The 25,741-nt window shown below is 36.3% G+C and overlaps 1 protein-coding gene and 1 non-coding gene across 7 annotated transcripts in view; both read right to left on the reverse strand.

Annotated features, from left to right (window-relative positions):
- Window positions 1–25,479, reverse strand: part of CYP39A1 (cytochrome P450 family 39 subfamily A member 1) — a 98,444-nt gene extending 72,965 nt beyond the window's left edge. For 4 of the 6 annotated variants that reach the window (XR_008480653.2, XR_008480652.2, XM_054254060.2 and 1 more), the window contains exons 1-7: window positions 25,160–25,479; window positions 16,023–16,158; window positions 13,501–13,675; window positions 11,591–11,740; window positions 10,244–10,337; window positions 7,342–7,449; window positions 1,051–1,141 (exon numbers count right to left, since the gene is read on the reverse strand). Coding sequence is in view for 4 of the 6 variants with exons in the window: in XM_054254060.2 (XP_054110035.1) it covers window positions 1,051–1,141; window positions 7,342–7,449; window positions 10,244–10,337; window positions 11,591–11,740; window positions 13,501–13,675; window positions 16,023–16,158; window positions 25,160–25,336 (931 nt within the window). In the remaining 2 variants the exon portion in view is untranslated. Of the gene's footprint in view, window positions 1–1,050; window positions 1,142–7,341; window positions 7,450–10,243; window positions 10,338–11,590; window positions 11,741–13,500; window positions 13,676–15,583; window positions 15,698–16,022; window positions 16,161–25,159 lie in introns of those variants that run through there. The other 2 variants (XM_054254059.2, XM_054254061.2) reach the window with 2 other exon arrangements.
- LOC118153247 (U6 spliceosomal RNA) lies at window positions 497–602 on the reverse strand. Its single transcript, XR_004742504.1, has one exon. It is a non-coding gene; the product is annotated as a U6 spliceosomal RNA (small nuclear RNA).
- Window positions 25,480–25,741: the final 262 nt, after the last annotated feature.

Raw genomic sequence — 25,741 nt, forward strand, 5'->3', positions numbered from 1 at the left:
GTCCGGCATCTGCTGATGCATACTTAAGGCTCAAAGAGTATTACTTAGATATTTATGCTTACCAAGCAAGTTGGTTTTTTGGTTTAACTCAATAAGATGCAATATAAAAAAAATTTAAATATTTTCAGTAATCATGGAGGGGAGAGGGAAAATCATTAACTGGCATCATACCTTTTGCCCTATTGTTATATTGTTTTCTTCTAAGAAAACCCTATCATTTCTTACTATTTTTATATCAGGATACATAACGTGACATATTAAGAAATTTAAAAAAATCCACTCCCCAGATTAGTCAAATTATGCTGAATAAACAAGTAGTTGAGTACTCTTTATTCAGGCTTATTTTTGCTTTTTAAAATATATGATAAACAGCTGACATCTGAACTAAAGAATTCAAGACAACAATCCCTATATGCAGTTCCCAAACACTTAAATTTCTAATAATTGTAAGGGTTTCTTTTTATTTGTTTTTTGTTTGTTGTCTTTTTTTTTTTTTTTTTTTATGGAACGCTTCACGAATTTGCGTGTCATCCTTGCGCAGGGGCCATGCTAATCTTCTCTGTATCGTTCCAATTTAGTATATGTGCTGCCGAAGCGAGCACTGTTTGTTGTCTTTTAATAATACTTTGGTAGCAATCCTTACCTGACCTCTGCACTCCCATTAGGGCTCTTGTGTTTTATATGAAATATATACCCTATCACTTCTGAAAAATCCTGAACATCAAAACTGTGAACATTCATTCAATTTGACATAAGGAGCCAAGAGATTAGAACAAACGTGTATATATATTTAAGTAAGGAAATTAGGCAAATCAAAATCTCTAAAACACTGATTTCATCATTTAAAAAATGAAGGAGTTGTACTAAAATGCTTGACAGTAATTAAATTCTAGGATTCTACCTGATCAATTTATATCCTGACATATAACAAATTATGTTGAATTCTGGATTATGCTGAATTTTTACAGAATTATTTTGCTTTACCATTAATGTGTGAGAAACATGCATTATTAGCTGTGTCTTTCTATATAACTTAACTCAGGTTAGTACCTGCTGTGCCAAACACAGAAGATATGCCTTCCATAATGGCTTTGTAGACATCGGGATGAGAAAGAACGTATGCAAGTGTCCAAAATGCAACCTTAAAAAGAAAAACATATATCAAAAATATGAACTTCTTTGAAGGTTAACAAAAGCATACTTAGTATTAGTCATATTTTTTATTGTATAAAAAGGATGATGTTTAAATTAACCTTAAGAGCACATTAGTAGAAAGCATCTTTTGAAAACAACATATATTATAATAAGAGATACGTAATATAATTCCAAAAAGTCATATTTAAATTTTCATTGTCTCCATAATTTAACTATATTATTTAAATAGATTAGACATCTATCTTCAGTAAAAAATGAGAGAAGGTATTCTTATTAATGAGCAACATAAAATATTATATAGGCATATATTAAATTTTCAGAAGCAACTAATTGTGATACTTAAGAATATTAACCCAAAACAATTAAAGATTTAAACAATTAAACAATCCAAGATTTAATTTCCTTAGAATACAAGTGAATTAGCAAATTTTATATTCTGCAAGTGAAATGTAGTAGTTTTAAATAAATCCAGGAAAACGTAGCAGGAAATCATTCCATAAACTGAATTATCAGAGTACTCAATATCAAAAATAGAGTTCTTTTTTGGCTATAAATTAGTAAATAAAAGAAAAAAATTAAAGAGTCTTTCACACTTGAATGGTATTGAATATAGTATATTTGCACATTTTCTCTCTTAGCCTCTCAAAATTATTTCATACCTTTCCTCAATATGGCATCACAAGATAAAATCATACTGCTTTACATCTTAAAATTAACTTCTTCCTCAAGTAGACAGTTTTGCTTGTTCTTGGGTTACATAATAAAGAAAACCTGTATAAAATCATCCAAAGAAGCTTGGGTTTCACTTTCGTTATTTTCTAAATGCATTTATTATGAAAGAGATTTCATCTAGGAAAATCAGTCCTGAAATGAATCAGGTAATGCTTTGACTAAATTTAGTCTCGTTTCTTTTGTGAGGTAACATTACGTACCTTTAAATAACACCAATACTCCCCTCTGTGGTCAAAAGAGAAAGAGCAATTGTCCAAAAAGAAGTGCTCAAATAAACCAAGTTAAATACTGTTTATTATTTTTCCCTTTGTAATGTTAAATTGATAGTGCAAGGATAAATATGGTACTGTTTACATAAACAAGATGAATAGGGGAACCAAGGGTCCTCAATTCAGAGACCTTCTTTCAGGAGTATTACCCTGATTAAGAAAGATTTATCCTAGAGATTATCTAGTTCATTTTTACAGATGATGAAACAGATACTCAGAGAACTATCTTGTCCTGTCTCTACTCAGGTATCCTTTCTACTATTAACTACACATAAAAGTGCTGAATTATTGGATTCAATTAATAACTACTCCATACTCACTACATCTTATTTGAAGAGTCAAGAGCTCATGTTAGGGGTAAAAACAGTGATAATACATAGTGAATCAGTTTGTTTCCACACTACTTTGTAAAGCATTCCCTGAGACTGAGTAATTTATAAACAAAAGAGGTTTAACTGACTCAAGAGTTATGCATGGCTGGGGAAGCCTCAGGAAACTTACAATCACAGTAGAAGGCAAATGGGAAAAGGCTCATCTTACAGGTTGGGAAGAGAAGGAGGTGGGGGAAACAGTCAAACACATTTAAAGCATCAGATCTTGTGAGAACTCACTCATTATCACAAGAACAGCATGGAGAAAACAGCCCCCATCATCCAATCACCTCCCACAACATCCCTCCCTTTACATGCAGGGATTACAATGTAATAGTAGATGTGAGTGGGGACACAGAGCCAAACCATATCACATAGATTTTCAGTTACACAAAAGAGAGGTTCAGAGTTGTATGTGCCTAATTATACTTTTAGAGATTCAATAAAATTGGATACTACTTTTTACATGACAAACACAAGGAATTTAGCTAAACTACAGATGCATGTTGCCTTTTTTAATGTCTTTTTTTCTTAACAGATTTGTTTCTACATTTTTTTCTATTTTTAAAAAAGCCAATATATTTTTAAAACATAAAAAAAGCATGCAAAAGAAAGTAAAGAGTTAATAAAAGTTTATATGCATTACCAAATCAATAAGCAAGAATAAGTGACCTTGAAATCTTTGTGCACCCACATTTGGGAAAGGAGTTGATAACGGCTTCCAATGGTACCAATTAGTATTTTGTGAAACAGTTCAAGTCCATGGTCAGAGATGGGCAAGAAGAAAAAGGGCCACTCAGCTCACTGAACTGCAGAAGCAGCCACCACAATGCCATTCCATTTTTTTGAAGAGGAAAGAACAAAGGAGAGAAGGGGCAAGGAGGAAAGCTCTGTATCTTTGTTGTGTCTAAGAGAAGACAAATTAAGTGTGTTTCTTGGTACTGTTGATTTATCCATTCAAAAAGAGATCTGAATGGAGTCTCTATAACATGTCAGAGAGTCTTCTACGAATCATGGTAAACACAAATATGTATGAGATAATTCCTGTCCAAAGAATTTTCACATTTATTTGGGGATATGAATACATATCGGAGGAAAATGAACTAAATGTACAAGACAATGAGAGAGCAAACCCATGTTACAAAAAAAAAATGCTGTGAAAGTTGAGAGTGGGATGGGGTAGCGATTGCTACTGAAACTATTTAGAAAGAACTTCAAAGATACAGCAGATAAAAAAGGTAAAACATCAGCTTTGTGATTGGTTTGGAGAAATCTTCTAAAAAACATCTGCACAGCAAAAGCACAATCATTAGAGTGAATTGGCCACCAACAGAATAGGAAAAAATTTTTGCAGTCTTCCCATCTGACAAAGGGCTAATATCCAGAGTCTACAAAGAACTAAAATAGATTTACAAGAAAAAAACAAACACATTCAAAAGTGGGCAAAGGATATGAACAAATACTTTTCAAAAGAAGACATATGAGGCCAACAAACATATGAGAAAATGCTCATCATCACTGGTTATTAGAAAAATGCAAATCAACACTACATTGAGATACCATCTCACACCAGTTAGAATGGTGATCATTAAAAAATCTGGAGACAACAGATGCTGGAGAGAATGTGGAGAAACAGAAACACTTTTACACTGTTGGTGGGAGTGTAAATTAGTTCAACCATTGTGGAAGACAGTGTGGCGATTCCTCAAGGATCTAGAAATAGAAATTCCATTTGACCCAGCAATCCCATTACCGGGTATATATCCAAAGGATTATAAATCATTCTATTATAAAGACATATGCACAAGTATGTTCATTTTGTGGCACTATTTACAATAGCAAAGACCTGGAACCAACCCGAAGGCCCATCAGTGACAGACTGGACAAAGAAAATGTAGCACATATACACCATGGAATACTATGTAGCCATAAAAAAATGATGAGTTTGTGTCCTTTGTAGGGACACAGATGAATCTGGAAACCATCATTCTCAGCAAACTGACCCAAGAACAGAAAACCAAACACCGCATGTTCTCACTCATAGGTAGGTGTTGAACAATGAGAACACACAGGTACAGGGAGGGGAACACACATTGGGGTATATTAGGGGGATGGGGGCCTAGGGGAGGGACAGTGGGGACAGGCAGGGAAGTTGGGGAGGAATAACCCTGGGAGAAATACCTGACGTAGGTGATGGGGGATGGAGACTGCAAACCACCATGGCATGTGTGTACCTATGCAACAATCCTGCAAGATCTGCACATGTACCCCAGAACTTAACATACAATAAAAAAGGAAAAAAATGTAAAGTGATAGAAAAAATCATTCGGCAGTCAGAAATTTCTTGGAACTCAGAAACAGTTTTCCCAGAAAAATAATTTCATAAATTATAGTTAATATCGTGGGCTATAATGGAGCTTCCTAGGGATCTGGTACCTATCTTATCTGAAGCCTGAGCTCTGAGTCCCATAGGCCTTGAGGCATAGCACAAAGTAGGAGAGACGAGATAAAGATATAATCTGGGCTGCAGGAAAAGACAGGCCCTACCACCTATACCTCTAGCAGGACTTCTGGCACGCTCAGCAGCAATAAAGGTCACAAAAGCCAGGACAGCAGTGAATTCTCCCACTCTGGGGCCTTTGAGCCATCAAATACTTTGAAGCCAGGATGATCTATGTTCATTATTAGTGAGTCATTGAAAGTAATTATTGATTGAAGCTAGGGAGATAATTTTTGTAAGGGAAGAAAATCAGCATTTATTGAATACCTATGCTGAACCGAGTACTAATAGCCACTATCTATTTCTTACCAAATAATTCCTACAACTACCCTTTGAGGTAGGTATAGCATTAATCCCATTTTACAGATAAGGGCACTGAGGCTTGGGCAGGTTAAACAATTGGCCCACTGTTACCCAGTGCTGGGAATTAGCTTTGGACCAGACTCTAAAGCCTCTCCAGGGTCTCTGTCTGCTCACCAGGCTGCCTCTTGGAGATGCCAACAAGAGTCAGTAAGATGGAATTTTCTCTAATCATCAGACACTTCCTTTCTAAAATGAATGATTTAAATCCTTTCAGACCAGTGCCAGCAACAAATTCCAAAGAACTGACTTCCCCTGTGTCAGATCAATGGGGCTTTGTGTGTCTTTCTTCCGGGGGATGTTTCTAATGAGATCTTGAAAATTAATTCTCTGACAGGAGTGGCTGTTTTGTTGGTACTTTGGGAGTTGTTTTGATGTTTGCTTTTCAATTTTGCTGTAGCTAATTCAGTTTGTTTCCAAGGAAATTATTTAAGGAAAAACAAGAGAATAATATTATAGGTACATAAAGAAGGGGAAGGGTTTAGACTACTTTTACTTGACCATATAGGATGAAATGTACATTCTACTAGGTAACATACATTTGACCAAACAGGCCTGAATTTCTATCTCTTCTCTTTTTACAGTAAGTTTTTCAACAAGTTAAGGGAAACTAGAATATCAGGACATAGAAAGCCTTTAACAACCTAGGCCTTTTTTAAACTAAGGCTAAATAAATAATTCTCAAAACATCTTCCTCATTTCTATTTGTTGGAAGAAAATGGAAAAAAAATGACCACACATATCATTAGGGTTGGGTTAAATTCTGTTTAGTGGAAAACAAATATATTTAAAAGGTTACCTTTTAATTTCGGATAATATAAGTAGCATCTTAGGCTAATGTGAGAACCTCCTGTCCCAGGACACCGGTGTGCATTGAACATGACATGGCAGACAAATCTCATGGTTCTAATTTAATTCATGACAGCTTTAAAAAAAAAAAAAAAAAAACGGGCGTGGTGGCTCATGTTTGTAATCCCCACTATTCAGGAGGCTGAGGCAGGAGAACCACTTGAACCCGGAAGGCAGTGGTTACAGTGAGCTGAAATCGTGCCATTGCACTCCAGCCTGGGTGACAGAGCAAGACGCCATCTCAAAAAAAAAGAAAAAAAAAAAAAAAAAGAAACAGTTTTTTAAGTCTCTGATCTCTTTAGAAGTGTTCAAAGTTCCAACTTCACCAGCACCATTCATGCAGAAGCTCGTAGGACCATAATGCTAATTGATGCAAACAGGAATGGTAATGAAAACAGGAATGGCACACAGAAGGAGAACGGGTACAAATGGAGAGAAAGAGCTAATATTCATTGATACCAGCTAGGCTTATCTTGTTAAATCCCCACAACAACTTTTTAGAGAAGTGAGAACTACCATTTATTAAGCACCCAAGTTCTAAGACCACTGTAGGAGGTTTATGTACATTATCCGTTTTTTACCCTTAATAGGTAAAATAGTGCATTATCCCTTGTTAGGAAATGGAGGCACAGAGAATTTAAGTTACCACCATGAAGGTCTACAACTATGACTTGGGATGTCTGGATGGAAGCCCAATTTACCTGAAACTATCCATTTACTCATTCTTTCCAATAAAATGTATGGCCAATCCCTATTCATCTTTTCAATATCAATACTAAGCACATTGGCAGACATACAAAAAATGCTCCATAAGCAGAGGTTGTAAACAACTTGCCCCAAAGGGCAAGCTTTTCCTTCATCCTGCTACACACTGCCTTTCAGAGGACAGAATTCACTTGGGATCTGTTTTGCCTCCTTTATGACCTAATCAGATTTCATTAGGCATTCAGTTTTGGTTTTTATCTCACAACCAAATCCACGGTAGTTTTTTCTTTTCCATAATGGGTGAAAAAGGTAGAAAAAAAGAACGAAAGAAAGAAATGAAGGGAAAAAAATTAAAGGACAGTAGAGAGCAATGTAACTCATACTTTACCAATATACTTACAGGAACGGCATTAGACAGAGAAGCCCAAAGCAGTAAGAGCCCATAACTGGGTGAGTTTTCCTTACTTGTTACTGTCTCTACAATATCCAGTGTAGCTTGCAATAATGTCTGTTTAAAAGAAATAAACATTGTCAAGCCATGGCTATGTGACAAAGATTGAGGTTAATAAACAAGAGATTATACGTTTTTCTTTAATATGAAAGATATCATTTCTGCCATTCCCAGGTTTTGTGGTTTGAGGCATGCAAAGGGACTTATATCCTTAATGTAGTATAGTAATTAGAAGTAGGGATTCTTGAGCTTGACCGCCTCACTGCATTTGTTCAAATCCTGCTTCACTAGATCATTGAAACCTATTTATGCAGTTGAAGACAACAAAATCTTTTAAATTTCTTCTTAGCCCACTTTTTTTTTTTTTAATGTTAGTATAAAATCACAAGCTCAGTTGGGCTCAGTGGCTCACACCTGTAATCCCAGCACTTAGGGAGGCCAAGGCAGCAAATCATGAGGTCAGGAGTTCGCGACCACCCTGGCCGATATGGTGAAACCTTGTCTCTACTAAAAATACAAAAATTAGTCAAGCGTGGTGGCACGTGCCTGTAGTCCCAGTTACTCAGGAGGCTGAGGCAGGAGAATTGCTTGAACCTGGGAGGCAGAGGTTGCAGTGAGCCAAGATCATGCCACTGCACTTCAGCCTGGTCAACAGAGCAAGACTCTGTCTTAAAAAAAACAAGCTCTGTGTGAACACTGCTAGAGGAAAACAGAGATGAAATACATCAAAAAATAAAGTTAAACTGCTCATTGATGTTCAAGTTCAATTCTCTCCTGAAGTCTTAAACACTGGATTGGCTTCAGCAAAATGCAAACTTATTATTCAGATAGTGATACGGTTTGGCTATGAACCCACTAAAACCTCATCTTGAATTCCCACGTGTTGTGGTAGGGATCCAGTGGGAGGTAACTGAATCATGGAGGCAGATCTTTCTAGTGCTGTTCTCGTGAAAGTGAATAAGTCCCATGAGATCTGTTGGTTTTACAAAGGGGAGTTTCCCTGCACAAGTTCTTTCTCCTTTTGCCTGCTGCCATCCATGGAAGATGTGACTTGCTCCTCCTTGCCTTCTACCATGATTGTGAGGGCTCTCCAGCCATGTGGAACCATTAGACCTCTTTCTTTCATAAATTACCCAGTCTCAGGTATGTCTTTATCAGCATGAAAACAGACTAATACAAATAGGGAGTTAGAGTACCTATGATTGAAAATAACTCATTTCTTCAGAGCAAGAAAAATAAATGCTATTCTACAGGTATTGTTGGTAGAGAATTTTAACTGGAAATTTTAAAATTCTGTTTGCTAGGCCCACAGATTACAGATCTATCTGGGTATACCTTTTATATACATGTGTTTTGCCCCTAAGTCCTAGAAAATAATGCAAAGAAAATGTGCATTTATCTGGGTTATTAAACAAAAATATTAGCTGAAACATAGTTTGTCAGTGAAGGACATGCCAGCAGGGCTTCCCATCCCCTTTACTCAGGAAGGAGATAACTAAACACTCACTTGGTCCTTTTTCCTAAGGCCATCTTGCTTTCTAGTTTTAAGCAGAACTGTTTGTGGTAATACTTGCTGTTTAAAAACAAACAAAAACTTCTGATGCCATGTTTAAATGTAAAAATATTTGAAGATTTTTTTTTAAAATGATGATAGCAATGATAAGCTCCTATCCAGTCCTCTGTTCTCAGTGCTTTACAAAAATTAAATCATTTAATTCCTACAACAACTTTATGAGGCAGGTGAGGAAACCAAGGCTAAGAGACTAGGTATTATGCCCAAGGTTACACAACTGGTGATGGCATTTGAGCCTAGGCAGTACAGACCAAATGAAACCCAGTCTCTGTGGGCAGACTCTGGCATGAGACAGTTTTCAAAGGTCCTGAAGGTGATTCTAATGAGGAGGCAGAGGTGAGAATCATTCATTAGAAAACATGTGAACCAAAGATAAGGCTTGTTAAACCAGATTGTTGGGATTTACCTCAAAGATTGATTGACTGATTGACTGACTGATTTAGCGACAGGGTCTTGCTCTGGCCCCCAGGCTAGAGTGAAGTGGCACAATCATGGCTTGCTGCAGCCTTGACTATCTGGGCTCAAGTGTGATCCTCCCACCTCAGCCTCTAGAGTAGCTGGTACCACAGCTGTGTGGCACCATGCTGACTATTTTTTTTTTAATCATTGTTTCTAGAAACAAGGTCTTGCTATATTTCCCAGGCTGGTCTTGAACTCCTGGGCTTAAGCAATTCTCCTGCCTCAGCCCCCACAAAGTGCTGGGTTTACAGGCATAAGCTACCATGCCTGGCCTACTGTAGAGTTTCTGACTGAGTGATTCCTGGGTGATGCTGCTGCCGTCGGTTTATGGGCTACATTTGAAGAACCACATACCTGGAATAACACTTAGGTCATGGACTCCTAGTGCCTGGCTTTTTAAATTATACTGTTCTCCCTCCTTGCATCTAAACAAACAGCTAATGGTAGTGGCATCAACAACAAAGTCTTTTCCTTTTAGAGTTTTGTTCTCTTTTCCTAATTTGCCATTACTTTCCTTTCACCTGTCACTATTGAACACAGCCAACTGTATAACACATAAATCAGTATGAACATCAGAATTGTATTTTTTTTGTTTGTTTTCTCTAGTTTTTTCTTATGTAGAATAGGATACCTATTCTACATAGGTTGTTGTGAGGCTGTAACAATAAAATAATGTATCTCAACATGTCTAGTACAGTAGTTGACACAAAAATGATATATAATAAATCTCATGTTTTTTAGCAAAATATATTTTAACAACCATAATTTATTACTGTCTTTATTTCATATATGTTAGAAAAAAGGGTAAGAAATAGTTACCATGGAATTATCTTTTGCAGATGTACATGCTTTTATATCTGGAATGCTTTTCTCTAACAATTCCAGGAGCCATTTTTTGGATTTTGACCAGTTTCTACATGAGAACAAAATATATAGAATTTAACTTGAAAGCACTTTAGAAATAATAGGTCATAGCATAAAAAGGGGATACCTGTGGAATGAAAATTATTTCTCTAAATTCATTTTTAGGTATAATTTCATGAAAGGTCTACCTTCGGAATTATTACTCCACAAGGACAACAGGGAAGGCGAAACAACTATATTCTAGTTTCTTTTGTAAATAAAAGTTTGGAGCCCTATTGGATTGGTACTGAGTAAGAAGGCAGAACCCACAACTTGCTTGGTCTGCTTTTAATGCGGCTGCTGTAAGTTGTAGGAGATGAAAACCCAATGCATGGAAACAATTGCTGACTTAAGCTGGGAAAAACAAATTGACACTAATCTTCTAAATCTTTTCTCAGCAGTCACCGTTGTAGACCAATAGTCTATGTAGGCTCTGGTCTGAATGTCTGTGTCCCTCCCAAATCTTTGTATGTTGAAATCCTAATGCCCAAGGTGATGGTATTAGGAGGTGGGGGTTTTTGGGTGGTAGCTAGGTCATAAAATTAGAGTCCTCATGAAAAGAAGTAGTACCCTTATAAACGGGGTCTGAAGGAGTTTGTTTGCCCCTTTCACCACGTGACAATGCAGTGAAAAATTGGGAGTATGCAGTCTGGAAGGGGCCCTCACCAGAACATGACCATGCTGGCACCCTCATCTCAGACCTCCAGCCTCCAGGGCAATAAGAAATAAATTTCTGTTGTTTATAAGCTTCCCAGTCTATGATACTTTGTTATAGCAACCTAAATGGAGTAAGACATAGAGCCAATGCCAAGAAATTTCTAAATCTTGCAGTTGCTTTGCATATGCCTCATTTAAAAAACATCTGTCTGAGCCAACCGTGAGAAATGCATTTGACCATATCCATGTTTGCCTCAAAGACAATGAGAACAGTGTATGATTCTAAGACTGCTCATGTTGATGATTTAGCAGGAATCCTAACTGCAGCAATGAGTGCAATAATAATACACTGTATATGGGATAAAAGCTCTTAAAATAAATTCTTAATCCCATCAATCTCTTTCTCGCTCTCTTTTTATTTTTTTGTTCATCAAAATAAAGAAAGTATCTCTCTTCCTTGGTCCTCCTTCAATTAACATACAGAGACCAGAAACAAACAGCTTCTCTTCCACTTAAACTCTATTACATCTACTTAGAACAGAAAAATGAAAGGTGCATGAATTGCTGAGAGGAGATTGATGAAAGAATGAATTGTAGGAAACAAACCTTAGAAGAGACTCTGGCAACTGGGACCCATACTCAAAATCTTCATCATAAGCTTGAAAATGCTGGTGGAACTCCTTGATTTTCTTCTTGTTTGTGGGAAACAAACTTTTATTAAAGAGTATATTCACTGTGACTGGATAAAGCAGATGTCTACAAGACAGAAACACACAGAAAGTCAGACCCAAAGACCAAAGAAGAAAGGCAAAGGATACACAAAGCAGGGCATTATTTCATGGCAATATATGAGGGACAGATAATATGTGGCAGATTCTCTTGGAAAAAGTCACTCTTAAGAAGTTTTGATATTTGCTTACTGTGGTCAAGATAATACAGGTGGAACTAAAACTGTGGTTTGATTTATCTGAAGATATTTAAATGCTTTCTAAGCAAGCATATTAGACTCTGACAAATATGAGATAATAAATTGATCTAATACAATTCAACAAAATTTTATTTAGCAAATAATGATAGCTAAGATATAGTCCATGCCTTTAGATAGCAACAACAAAAACATAGAATCAGGGCAATATTAGTCACCAAATTTCCTAATCTTTCACAGGATCCCATAAATTCAAACTATTGCCTACTGAGATATAGTACATATCATCAATAAGTTTTACCATTAAGAGAATAAAGTGATTACTGTAGCATAAATAAATAATTTGAATATAAATAACATAAATAATTTAAGATAAATAATATAAAATATTGTTAACATGCCTTAAAAACATTTAATACTATTTATTTTTTATTTACCTCCCTTCATAATCTCCTTCTGCCAAAGTTTCAAAAATGTCCAAGAATATTTTGTTCATTTCAATATTTTCTTTTTTTTTTTTCCAGGCTGGAGTGCAATGGCGTGATCTCGGCTCACCGCAACCTCTGCCTCCTGGGTTCAGGCAATTCTCCTGCCTCAGCCTCCTGAGTAGCTGGGATTACAGGCATGCGCCACTATGCCCAGCTAATTTTTCGTATTTTTAGTAGAGATGGGGTTTCACCATGTTGACCAGGATGGTCTCGATCTCTTGACCTCGTGGTCCACCTGCCTCGTCCTCCCAAAGTGCTGGGATTACAGGCGTAAGCCACCATGCCCGGCCCATTTCAATATTTTCATTTTGTTATATATATTGGGTATGCTTCAGTACATTTTTTAATTTGGTTGTTTTTGTGTCCCCTCCTCCATCACCCACTACTGGACCTCTAACAAAATGTTCACTGCCTTTCTGTTTGAGTCTGAACTGCTGATTCTTGCCTTGGGCATTCCAGGATTTTGCTGAGATGGCAAAGTGACTCAGGTAACTTCAACTTACCAAATCTCTGTATGCATGTGGGAAATATTTTTCATGGCTCCCATGCCCAGTCTTTAAATTTTCCAGAAAGCTTCAGAATAGGGCTGACTTTGTCTGCTGCTCTTCCCTGGGACCTCCCTTAATAGAGGACCCTGGAGCTCAGTCCTGAGGCCCACAGTGACTTTGCCTGAGCCACTTGTTAAGTACCACAAACATCTCCTGGACCTTTCTCACCACTTTTTAATTCCATCCTCTCCGCCATCCTCTCAATGTCCTATCGTTCTAATAATCACAAATTGTACTGAATGTTTTAACAGAATTCTGATGGAAGCATGAAAATTATAAGAGGTAAATCCATGTAGTTTATACACAATTGTATGGAATGACTAAGGAGAAATTACTGAAAGTATATTACAATGATTGTGTTGGCTTATTTGCTCACCATAAAATAGAAATGCTGAACTGAATTAGAATTTAAAAGGTTAAAATAATCTCTTCATAGCCTAGTGAGGTATATTTCATTAATCAATCTGACAATTTTTGAAGTCCAATGTATAGGATTCTTTTTTTTTTTAATGTAAAACAAAAGCAAGACTAAATCATACGAATGCATCTATTTACCTTACTAAGTTGTTCAGGTCCATTGTCCCATGAGTGCCTAAACTCTCCAGTTGTTCATGTAATTCTTCAGTCAGTTGCCCAGCAAATTGATGAAGATTGACAGTCCCCATTTTCCCTTTCAACATAACATAGAGTTTTTCATGCAGTGCTAAAAAGACATTCTTTGGAATTGATGCTATGAACAAAGAAAACCATTTTCAAAACAAGCAACAACTCCTTGAAAAACAGTCAATATACCTCTACTATTATTTGGTCAGCAGGGACTACTGCTAAAGTCCTCCCAGCACCTAAAGTCACCTCCGGTAAATAAAAGTAGATAAAGATTCGACCTGCTTTCGGCTGAGTGTGGTGTCTCACGCCTGTAATCCCAGCACTTTGGGAGGCCAAGGCAGGCAGATCACTTGAGAGATCAGGAGCTCCAGACTAGCCTAACCAACATGGTGAAACCCTGTCTCTACTAAAAATAGAAAAATTAGCTGGGTGTGGTGGCAGGCACCTGTAATCCCAGCTACTGGGGAGGCTGAGGCAGAAGATTCATTTGAATCTAGGAGGAGGAGGTTGCAGTGAGCCAAGACAGCACCACTGCACTCCAGCCTGGGTGACTGAGACTTTATCTCAAAACAAACAAACAAAAAAGATTCAACGGATGCTGTGAGATAGTGAAAGTCTATTCACTTTAAGGGATAATCTACGAATGGGTGATGAAGAGAGCTGGTATTTTCAGCCCTTCTCCCTCCAAATCTACAGTCCAGATACATTAAAAACACATATTTCGCATATCCCAACATTTCAGAAGCTGTTCTGTCTGCTCAGAATATTCTCTCCTTTACTTTACCCATATCTACTCCCACTCAATCCCACACACTTATACCTATGAGCTTCAAACTTCTCCTATAAATTTCTATTTTTCCTTCAAGTGTCTTTTGAATATTTCACCAGGAGGCCTTTCTGAACCGTTTGAATAGCTGCGAGCCCACTATTTCCTTTATATTAGCATTCATGCTCCTTCTACAATACACACTCCTATTTAGGAATTGGTGTGTATTTTTTACTCATTTTTTATTTATTTTGAAGTAATTTATTCTTTTTTAAAAACACTGTGACTTTTATTTTAGATTCGGGGGTACATATGCAGGTTTGTTATATGAGTATATTGTGTTATGCTGAGGTGTGGGGTATGATTAATCCCATCACTCAGGTAATGAGCCTAGTACTCAATAGTTTTTCAACCTTTGTCCCCTTCCCATCCCTCTCCAGTAGTCCCCTATGTCCACTGTTGTCATCTTTATTGAAGTAACTTTTTCAAAGAATAAGTTTTAATTTTGTATTTCATCATCCTATTACGTGTAAATTACATTTTGTGTAAGTTAATGAAAAACAGCTTTTAGATTTCCTGAGCCTACATCTTCTCTATGATTAGAGAATATATGGGAGGAATGGGAAAATGATTCAAGAATAAATATTAACATATTTCATCTGCTAAACAGAAATATTTAAGCATAAAAGTCCACAGAAGAGGCCCAGGTGAAAAATCACAATCATTTCCATACACCTCCAATAGGTAACTTCATACATTTTTCTGAAGGTATATGTGACTCTGCAGATCAAAGACCTTCAAAACATTTACATTCTTTGATTTTAAATTCCATAGTCCAAACATCAAGAAGCACTAACTAATCAAAGAATTTAACCAACAGGTTGTAATGATCATGCAAATAACAAATAAATAAATATATATATAATTCTATTGATTATTGGTAGCTTTTAAAACAAACTTTCTTGTCTTAACGGCAAGAAATGCCCAAGAGGTTACATGAAAAGGAATCAAAGAAGAAAAAAGGGAAAACAGTGAGAAAGAAGCCATAGAGAACAGAAGCAAGTGAAAACATTGTGAAAGCACAAAAAAGAACCAGAAACAAAATGAACCAGCTCTGCATTCCAGCGAGGACAAATGGTCCCAGTACACATTCACAGGCTGGGAAGAAATGAAGACAGACAGCCACACTGAAAGCATGCTGACTGTGCAATCTGGCAGTATCTGAAGATGGAGGATTTGTGAAAGTCAAGTCAAGCTCCCACTTACCCTAATAGCCCTATAAAATATATCAGGAAATGCCATTGTAAATGATGTACTAAGCCATGGAATTCTACTTTCAGGGAGCCGAGCAACAAGTAATCAGGCCAAGAGTTGTATAGCCTGTAGAACATTGTATAAACAGCAGTAGAAAAGAGTCAGTGACATCTTGGAAGCTGTAACATGATACAGATTCCAAATCTTCTCTAAAGAAAACGTCAATGAGGTAACCTTATCACTTTCACGTATCTGATTCAAATCTAAATGTATTACGCTGCCATTCATTTTTATTTCAACAGCAAAACTCACATTCTTTTCCCCTTCTAGCTGTACCTCAAGAATAAAATAATGGACTCTCATCATTCTTGATAGAGGAGGGAGGACATCTAAAACTACTCTTGGATTCCAATGTTGGATTTCAAATGGGCTACCTGAAAATATTCTTTACCTGTACGATAAACAAGATTTTGCACTGCTTGTTCAAAATCTACTTTTTTGGATTTTAGAAACACATTAATTCCTTCTTCTTCAGTAACAAAGGTCATTCGGTTTCCCATAGCAAGGACTGTAAATATGGGTCCATACTGAAATAAAACAAACACAGATCATATTAGTAAGCATTTCTAAGCCATGGGTTATATTTAAGACCATTCTCCCCAAGAACACTAATGCTGAAGTTACAGTTAAGAGAAAAATTATTAAGATTATATTTGGTAATTAATTATAAATTCTGATTGTTTCAGCCAGATTTCAATTACATAAATTTCGATTTGTTCTGTCCTAATATGTAATGTTCCCTTTGATCGTGTTATTGCTTATTTGTACCTTCCGTTCCTGTAGTATAAAATAAGTAGAAAATAATAACTAAATGATAGTTAGAAATTATATCAACATTGTAACATTTAAACATTGTTTTCAAGATATTAGTAGACTTACAAGCAAACTATAGCTCAATATTGCTCCACAAGAGAGTTTAGAATTGCCAGCTGGTTTACAAGAAATCCGTTATTCAACAATGCCTTGCAATCTTTATACACTTTTCTAATCTGTTCACTTTCCTAGCTTTCAAAATGACTATCTCACCTGTACAACCTACCCAGCCCTCTCCACTCTGACATAGTGTCCCTGCCTGGTAACTCACTGGAAAAATCGAGCAATCAAATAGCAGTCTCAGTTTCTTGCTGCTAAATCCTGCAAGGTACATAGATTTGTACCCATTCTCCATGCGTTTCCTCCTGCTAACATGGATGGAAGTTCCTGCCCTCATGAAATATCAACACTTCTCCATTTGTGTTACTATCTTGCCTTCTCTTTCTTCTACATTTATGCCTCTCTCTCCTATGTCATTAATTTCCCCCTCTTTATCAGATCACTCTTAGCAGCCTGTGAACATATTGTAGCACAGGGTTTGATATCAGCCATCTATGACCTCCTTGGGAAAAAAAGTCATCATTTTCTCTGGCCTCTAAGTATAATTTAGCAGTTTCTTTAATTATGAATGTGGGCAACAAACCACAATCTTATGCATTATTTTATCTTCAAAATAATCATCATACTTTCATATTCCATTGCAGTATTATACATGTATCATGGCATAATTTATGCTCATCATTATTTCAGTGTTAGTCATTTCTATACCTCCCAAGAGATGGCACATGATTACTCCTGCAACACACTGTTGGGTGCTACTAGGCAATTTGCCGGCCCAAAAGCCATTGAGCCACCAAAAAAGGAAGTCCCATTTTTGTACATTAGTAATCCAGACTAATTTTGTTGGGAATTTTGTAATTACTAATGTTATTTTGTTACATTGCTTTGTAACATTCCCAATCTATAATTGTTTGCTAACCAGTACTTAAAGATGACACATTTTCATTGTTAAAGTTTTGTTCAAATGAGAATTCTTAACTTCCTATTAGTAGGTAGTCTTTTGTAACATCTACAAGCACCTGGCCACAACAGTAAACTAACCACATTCAAATATATTGAAGCAGCAGTCCAGTTAACTGTGGATGTGGGACATTTAAAGCAATTGCAATATAGCTGAATAGTGAAAGACGGTCATGCAAGTGTTAGAAATTCTGTAACAGGGCTTTTGCTGTTGTTGTGTTGTTTTACTTGCTTTCCTTTTGTTCTTTTTTGTATGTAATGTCAGCAGCCTCGGTGTTATGAAGTAAAGGGAGGCACACATGGTATGCTGTAGAAGTAGTACTTATTTTTTAATTAAACTTTTTATTTAGAGATAATTGTAGATTAACATGCTTTTTAAGAAAGGTTTTAAGAAATGTTACAGAGAGAACGTATGTATCCATTACTCTGTTTTCCCAGTATAAACATCTTGCAAAACTATAGTACAGTATCACAACCAAGTTATTGGCATTGATCCAGTCAAGATCCAGATTATTTCCATCACCACAAAGATACTAAATAATGCCCATTTATAGCCACCCCCACTGCTTCTCCCACTACCACTTCCTCCTTAATCTTGGCAAGACTAATCTGTTCTCTACTTTTGTAACTTTGAATTTCACTATGTTATATAAAAGGAAGCATTTAGTATACAAATTTTGGGGACTGGCTTTTCATTCAGTGTAATTCTCTGAATCTTCACCCAAATTGTTATGTGCATCAATCATTCATTCCTTTAAATTTCTGGGTAGTATTCCACAGTATGAATGTACAACAGTTTATTTAAACATTATTGAAGGCTGGGCTAGACATGCCTATAATTCCACTGCTTTGGGGGTCTGAGGCAGGAGTATCATTTAAGCCCAGGAGATTTTGAGGTTGCAGTGAGCTATCATTTGCACCACTGTGCTCTGGCCAAGGCAACAGTGCACAACTCTCTCTCTAAAAATAAAAATAACAAAAATAAATATGGTTGAGGGACAGTAGATTCTTTTCAGTTTGGGGCTATCACAAATAGTGCTTCTATAAACATCTGTATCCAAGTTATTATGTAAACATTAAGTTTCTCTCTGATGAATTCCTAGAACTGCAATTGCCAGGTCATATAGTTAGCTGCATGTTTAGATGTTTAAGAAACTGGGAAAGTGTTTTCTGGAGTGACTGTATCATTTTATGTTTCCAACAGACATATGTGTAATCCAGTTTCTCTGTATCCTTACCAACATTTGGTGGTGTTGCTATTTTTATCTTTGCCATCCTGACAGATGTGTAGTAGTATCTCATGGTTTTAATTTGCATATCTCTAATGACTATCGATGTTGAACATCTTTTCATGTGCTTATTTGCCATCTGAATATTCTCTTCCTTGACACTTTTTGTTCATGTCATCTGCCCATTTTCTGACTGGATTTTGTATTTTACTGTTGAGTGATGAGAGTTCTTTGTATATTCTAGATACTAGTCCTTTATCGAATATGTGGCTTGCAAATATTTTATCCCAGTCTGTAGCTTTTCTTTAAATCTTTCTAATTAACTCTTTTACAGAGCAAATGTTTTTAATTTTGATGAGGTTCAATTGAGCAGTTTCTCCTTTTATGAACCGTACTTTTCATGTCAAGTCTAAGAGCTATTTTCTATCCCAAATTAGGAAGATATTCATCTATACTTCTTTTTACATCCTTATGTTTTATATTTAAGCCTGTTATCTATGTGGAGTTAATTTTGTATAAGATATAAGACTCAGGTAGAAAGTCATTTTGCTGTGTGTTGTGGGTGGTTTTTTGTTGTTGCTGTTTTGTTTGTTTGTTTCGGTTTACAACATCAAATTGCTCCATCATCATTGGTTTAAAAAGGCCATCTTTATTTCACTGAGTTGTTTTTGTACCTTTGCTGAAAATCAGTTGACATATTTGTGTGACTTTATCTCCAGATACTCTATTTTGTTCCATTGATCTTTGTGTCTATCCTTCTGCCAATACCACAGTCTTGATTAGTAATAGGCCTTGATATTGAGTGGCATAATTCCTCTCATTCTATTCTACTTTTTCAAAATTATTTTATGTATTTTAATTTCTTTCCTTTCCATATTAATTTTAGAATAACCTTGTCTATATCTACAACAAATCTTGCCGGGAATAGTATTTGCATCAAACCTGGATATCAGTTTGGAAGAAAGTGACATTTTTAATATGTTGACTTTTCCAATCAAAAACACAGTATATCTCTCCCTCAAGACTTTTGATTTTTTTTCATCAACGTTTTGTGGATTTTAGCATACAAGTTCTGTAGGTTTTGTTAGATTTATACCAAAATATTTCTTGAGTGATTATAAATGTTAATGTATTTTTAATTATGGTTTCCACATGTTCATTGTTAGCATGTTACCAAACAATTGATATTTTTATTTTGCCTTCTATTTATTCCAAGCATTTTTTTGTAGACTCCTTGGTATTTTCTACATAGACAAGCATGTCATCTGCAAATTAAGACAGTTTTATTTCTTATTTTTGAATCTATATGTCTTTTATTTTCTTTTCTTGCTTTATTGCACTGGCTAAAATTTCCAGCACTATGCTGAATAAAAGTTGTGACAACATAGATCCTTGCTTTGTTCCCCAACATGTGGGGAAATCATTTAGTCTTTCATCATTTAAGAGTCCTGTTAACTGTAGAATTTCTGTAGATGTTCTTTATCGAGTTAGGAAATTTCCCTCTATTCCTTATCATGAATGGATATCATGAATAGATACAGAATTTGTCAAGTGCTTTTTATGTGATTTTTCTTCTTTAGCTTGTTAATACAGCAGCTTACGTGGTTTGACAGACTTCATTTCATAATTCCTTTCATATACTGATGAATTTTATTTGCTGATATTTTGTTATTTCTGCATTATTACATTCATAAGTAATATTTCTCTGTAGTTTTCTTCTTCTGTACTATTTGTGGTTTCATGTCAAGGTAATACCAGCTTCATAAAATAGACTGGGAAATGTTCCCTCGTCTTCTACTTTCTGGAAAAAATAGTGTAGAACTTATAGTTAATTCTTTTTTAAACATTTGGCACCATCTGGGGCTAGGGAATTCTTTTGGGGAAGTTATCAAAATAAAAATTCAATTTCCTTAATACTGTAGGGCTATTAAAATTATATATTGCAGATTGGATAGTTTTGGTAGAATGTGTTTTTCCATGAATTGATCCATTTTATGTAACTTGTTAAATTTATGTTTGTAGTTATTAATAGTATTTCCTTATCCTTTTGATGTCTGCAGTGATACTTCCTGTTTCATTCAAACATCAGTCATTTGTAATTTCTCTACCCGTCTTGCATGAAGTCTGGAAATGTTATTGATCTTTTCAAAAAAGCAAGTTTTTCTTTCATTGGTTTTTTTTTAATTTTCTATTTCATTGATTTCTATTCTTCACTATTTCCTTTCTTCTGCTTGCCTTGGGCTTATTTTCCTCTTTTTTAGGAGAAGATCATTCTTGAAAGTTTATCAAGTTCAGATTTTTCTTCTTTTCTAATATAAGTACATAGTGATAGAAATTATGATATGCCATATTTTTATTTTCATTTGGTTCAACCTATCTTTTATTTTTCAAGAGACTGGGTTAAAATATAAAGATTCAGAAAAATTGAAAGGGATAGAAAAATATGTATCAAGCAAACAATGACCAAAACAAAGTTAGTGCAGCAATAATAATATAAAAGAAAGTAGATTTTAATTCAACATAGATGAGTACAGATAAGACTGTCAAATATGTCTTAGAGTGGCTTAAAGGAGGTGCCCTTCCCAAGAGTTGTTTAAGCAGATAAACTGCCAAAGTTGTCTAATATACCTATTTTAATGTAGGGAACCCTGTGTCTTTGGGGGCTGCTTGACATCTAGATCCTATGCCCAGATTTTCAAAATTTCACATTCTACATATGTTGGTGGGAGGTAGACATCATTTCCCTCATTAGAACCTGAAAAATATGATGCTTTATTGAGCCAGTATTTTTCCAACAGTTTACATAAACTATTTATTGAATATTTTTGCAAAATGCCAAACTTCAGCCTAGTACACTTTGGGACACTGTGTTTTCAAATAATGTTTCCATTGTGTCAACAAGTAGATACTCATAGATAGCTGCAGATTGCCCGTACTCTTACATGTTTAAAGTAAGTCTCTCGGTCAGAGCGCCAGAAATTTTATCAATGTCTCATGCTTAAAAACATGTTATGCTTAAAAAAATTCTAATCAACATTAGACTGATAAAACCTCGCAGTTTGAAGCATGAACACAATCCTCTGTCTCAATTATAAAGTACAAAGTATCAGACCTGCAATATGTATTTTTCTGTTGTAATAGGATTTCGTAACTAAAGATTGGGTTCAAGCCATCTCAAGGCTCAACTGGGGTAACAGTATTCACTACCAAGCTGACAGGGTTGGTGGCAGAATTTAGTTTTTCACAGGCTATCAGACTGAAGACCTTTGAATTTTACTGGGGTTCGCCAGGGCCTCCCCTCTATTTCTCGCCTTGTAGGCCTCTCTATAATGACAGCTCTCGTCATTAAAGAATGCAAACTAGGAAGGCAAGTGAGTCTGCTATCAAAATGAAAGCCTAATCACAGAATTAACATCAGTTCACTTGTGCCATATTCTGTTCATTAGAAGTGAGTCACTAGGTTTTGCTGACACTCAAAAGGAGGTGATTACACAAGGGAATGGATACAGGATCATTTCAGGTTATCTTAGAAATCTGACTACCACCTGTCTATTGAGGAGGAAACTTATTAAATAAATATAGCCATATCCATGCATCTTCAAAGAAAAGAATTCGGAGTTCTTTTTTTTTTTTTTGAGACGGAGTTTTGCTCTTGTTACCCAGGCTGGAGTGCAATGGTGTGATCTCGGCTCACTGCAACCTCTGCCTCCTGGGTTCAGGCAATTCTCCTGCCTCATCCTCCTGAGTAGCTGGGATTACAGGCACGCACCACCGTGCCCAGCTAATTTTTTGTATTTTTAGTAGAGACAGGGTTTCACCATGTTGACCAGGATGGTCTCGATCTCTCGACCTTGTGATCCACCCGTCTCGGCCTCCCAAAGTGCTGGGATTACAGGCTTGAGCCATCGCACCTGGCCTGGAGTTCTATATGTTACTGATACGTAAAGAGTAAATACCTACTGGCAAAAGAACAGTGTGAATAATATGACACATTTTGCTTATGAGGTGGAAAATAAAAGTCTATAATTTTATTTGCTTGTATACAGTTAGAGAAACTGTGAAAGGATATATAAGAAATGAACGACACTGTTGCAAGGTTGGGAATGAAGAGTGAAAACTGGATGGAAGGGAAACAGAGGTTGAGGGAGTTTTTCCTTGTAGTTTTTACATTTATAATTTTTTGAACCATATAAATTCATAATCTATGCAAAGATTAAAATAATGGGAAGTTTTTTTTTGTGGTCACCAAAGTTGTCTCTTTTCAGTCTTCTACAAGGCTTTCGATGTCAAGACAATGATTACATTTACACACATACACACACACACATACCCCAAGAGGGTATGAAGAGGTTTATTTCATATATAATGAGACTTCTCTGGAGAAAATAAGGGAGGTCTTTCAAGCCCATCCAAAAATGGCTTTCTACATTAAGGTTGGGGTTTGTGTGGTTTGAATATCCCTCGGCACCAAAGATGGGAGAACCCTAGCTTTTTTTAATCATTCTGCCCAGGTTAAGGGTACAAGAGAGGCAAGAGTGAACCTTAAAAGCTTCTAGTAGTAAAAAAATCAAATAATGCAGTCATTTTCTTTTTTTTTTTTTTTAAGAGACAGGATCTTACTCTGTTGTCCAGGCTGGAATGCAGTGGCTCAATCATAGCTTACTGCAACCTGGAACTCCTGAGCTCAAGCAAGCCTCCTGCCTCAGCCTCTGGAGTAGTTGGGACTACAGGCATGTGCCACTGGACCAGGTTAATATTTTTTATTTTTATATTTAGTTTTTGTAGAGATGAGGTCTCGCTGTATTTCCCAGGCTGGTGTCAAATTCCTTCAAGCAATCCGCCCACCCTTGCCTCCCAAAGTGTTAGGAGTGCAGACATGAGCCACCAAGTCCAGCAATAACTTGTTTTGTTTAGTCAGGAAAGACAACAGAGACCTCACAAATATTTAACCTTCTGATACAAGCTTGTAAAAAAAAAAAACGTTCCTTAAAAATGATCAAAATCATGTCTAAGGAAGGCTGTGGGAGACAAGGGAGTATTTCTTTAAGAGATATACTTTTTCATCTATCAGACTAGCAAAAATCGCAAAGAATTATGGTATCCAGTGTACCACAGGACATGAGAAACTAGGCAATTCCATACACTCAATGGAAAATAAAAACTGCATACTGCTACATCTTTTTCCAAAGGTAACACATTCATATAAACAATTTCAGTGTGCATGTCCTTTGACTCAGCAATTCTACCCCTAGGAATTTATTCTGAGTAAACAATCAGATAAATGCAAAATGTAAAACCATACAATCAATACATGCACGCACACATGCAAGAATGTTCACTGAAGCATTGATTGAAATAAAGAAAAGAAGGTTGACAGCAAGCTATAAATCCAACTATTGAGATTTAAGTAAACTTTTGTATCCTCCTATGACAAAATATAGCCATAAGTGGAAGATTCAACGTATTTCATGATACAGGAAAGTTACTCACATTATATGTTAAAATTAAAAGCACATAAAAGGGTATTACACTGTTGTTCACTAGGTTGTAAATGCATAGGAAAAAGAGCAAAATAATATAAACACACTAAATTTTTACAGTGTTTCCGGTATGATATTCTGGGTTATTTTTATTTTCATCTTAGTTCTCCTTAATTTTCTATAAGTTTTTTACTAAATTGGAATCTCAGAGATTTTGATGGTAAATGATCAGTGGTATAACAATGCTACTACTGTGTATAAATTTATTCTACAAATTGGGCTAACCAGATGAAGAATGGGTCACCACAGAAAGTATTATAATTCATAAGAATGATGATTAATATCATATGAATTTATTAGACAATCAAATACCATAAAATCTTTGTGACTGTAAATTGAATAAAACTTAAAAGATATTAATAAAGTTCTGTTCCTTGAAGTGCTCAGACATTTAAAAGATATTTTCAAGACAAAAACATCTACTACAAGAAGGATTACTAGTCTCCTCAGGGCGTAGTGAAAAATGGAGCACATCATCATCAAATAACAACGTCAGCTAAAAATACAGTGCCTGTTCCTTTTGTAAGGAGCAACTGTGCAAGCACTTTGCACACTCTGGTGTTAACTCCGATTTGGATACGAATTACTCATTTTCACAAACTTAAATTGGATTACACTTTATCTTTCCCAATTACCGAAAACATTTGTTTAAGACATACACATTTAGAATTTAACTTCGATGAAGTTAATCACTACTTCCAAAAATGTAGATGCATGCTGCCACTGTATTTCATTTCTTTCGCAAAATTTTGCACAGACTATGGTTACTAATTGCTAGTAGAGGAATTCAGAAATGACTAGACCCTTTAGTTGAGGCAAGCAGGTCCATTCCCGTGTTCTAACACTACACTTGAGAGCCAACGAAAGAGAATTTTAAAAAGAAAGCATTATCTCCTCTGGAAACCCCGCCTACAACGGCCACATACCTTGATTCTTGCTTTCTCTATAAATTCTAGAGGGGCTTTCCCAAACTCAAATCCAACTCCAATCCAAGGAATCCAGCCCTTGATGCACGGGGGTCTACGCAAATTCTTCCGCTGAAGGAGTAAGAACAGAGCAAGGCAACCCAGGATTATAATCACCATTGGGGAAATTAGTTCCATGTTTTTGTCCAGCACCTTCCAGAATCAGAGAAGTGTGAAACAGTCCTGCCGCCCTGGAACTTGCTCCTTTTCTGTGGGCTAAGGAACCTGCCGGGACTCCCAACCTTTCTGCTGCAACTTTTGCAGTTCTCCTTCGTAACTATGGCTTTCTTCCTCTGTCCCAGTTTTTAGGTGATTTTTTCATTATTGCTCCCTCCCACCTCTACTTCTTTGAATCTCAGCCAGCGCGGAAAAAATGCCGGGAGGGGCAGAGCCGAGCTAGGACAGATGGGCGAGGACCAACCACGTTGCTGTGCTGTAGAAACCAGGCGGTTGGGGGGTGGGGGGTGGGGGGTGGAGCCGCAGCAGGAGCCCGGGGGCCGGCCAATCAGAGACACCGTGGTGCCTGGTGGACTACATTGCCCA

Source organism: Callithrix jacchus, chromosome 4, assembly GCF_049354715.1.
Source record: "Callithrix jacchus isolate 240 chromosome 4, calJac240_pri, whole genome shotgun sequence".
NCBI lineage: Eukaryota > Metazoa > Chordata > Mammalia > Primates > Cebidae > Callithrix > Callithrix jacchus.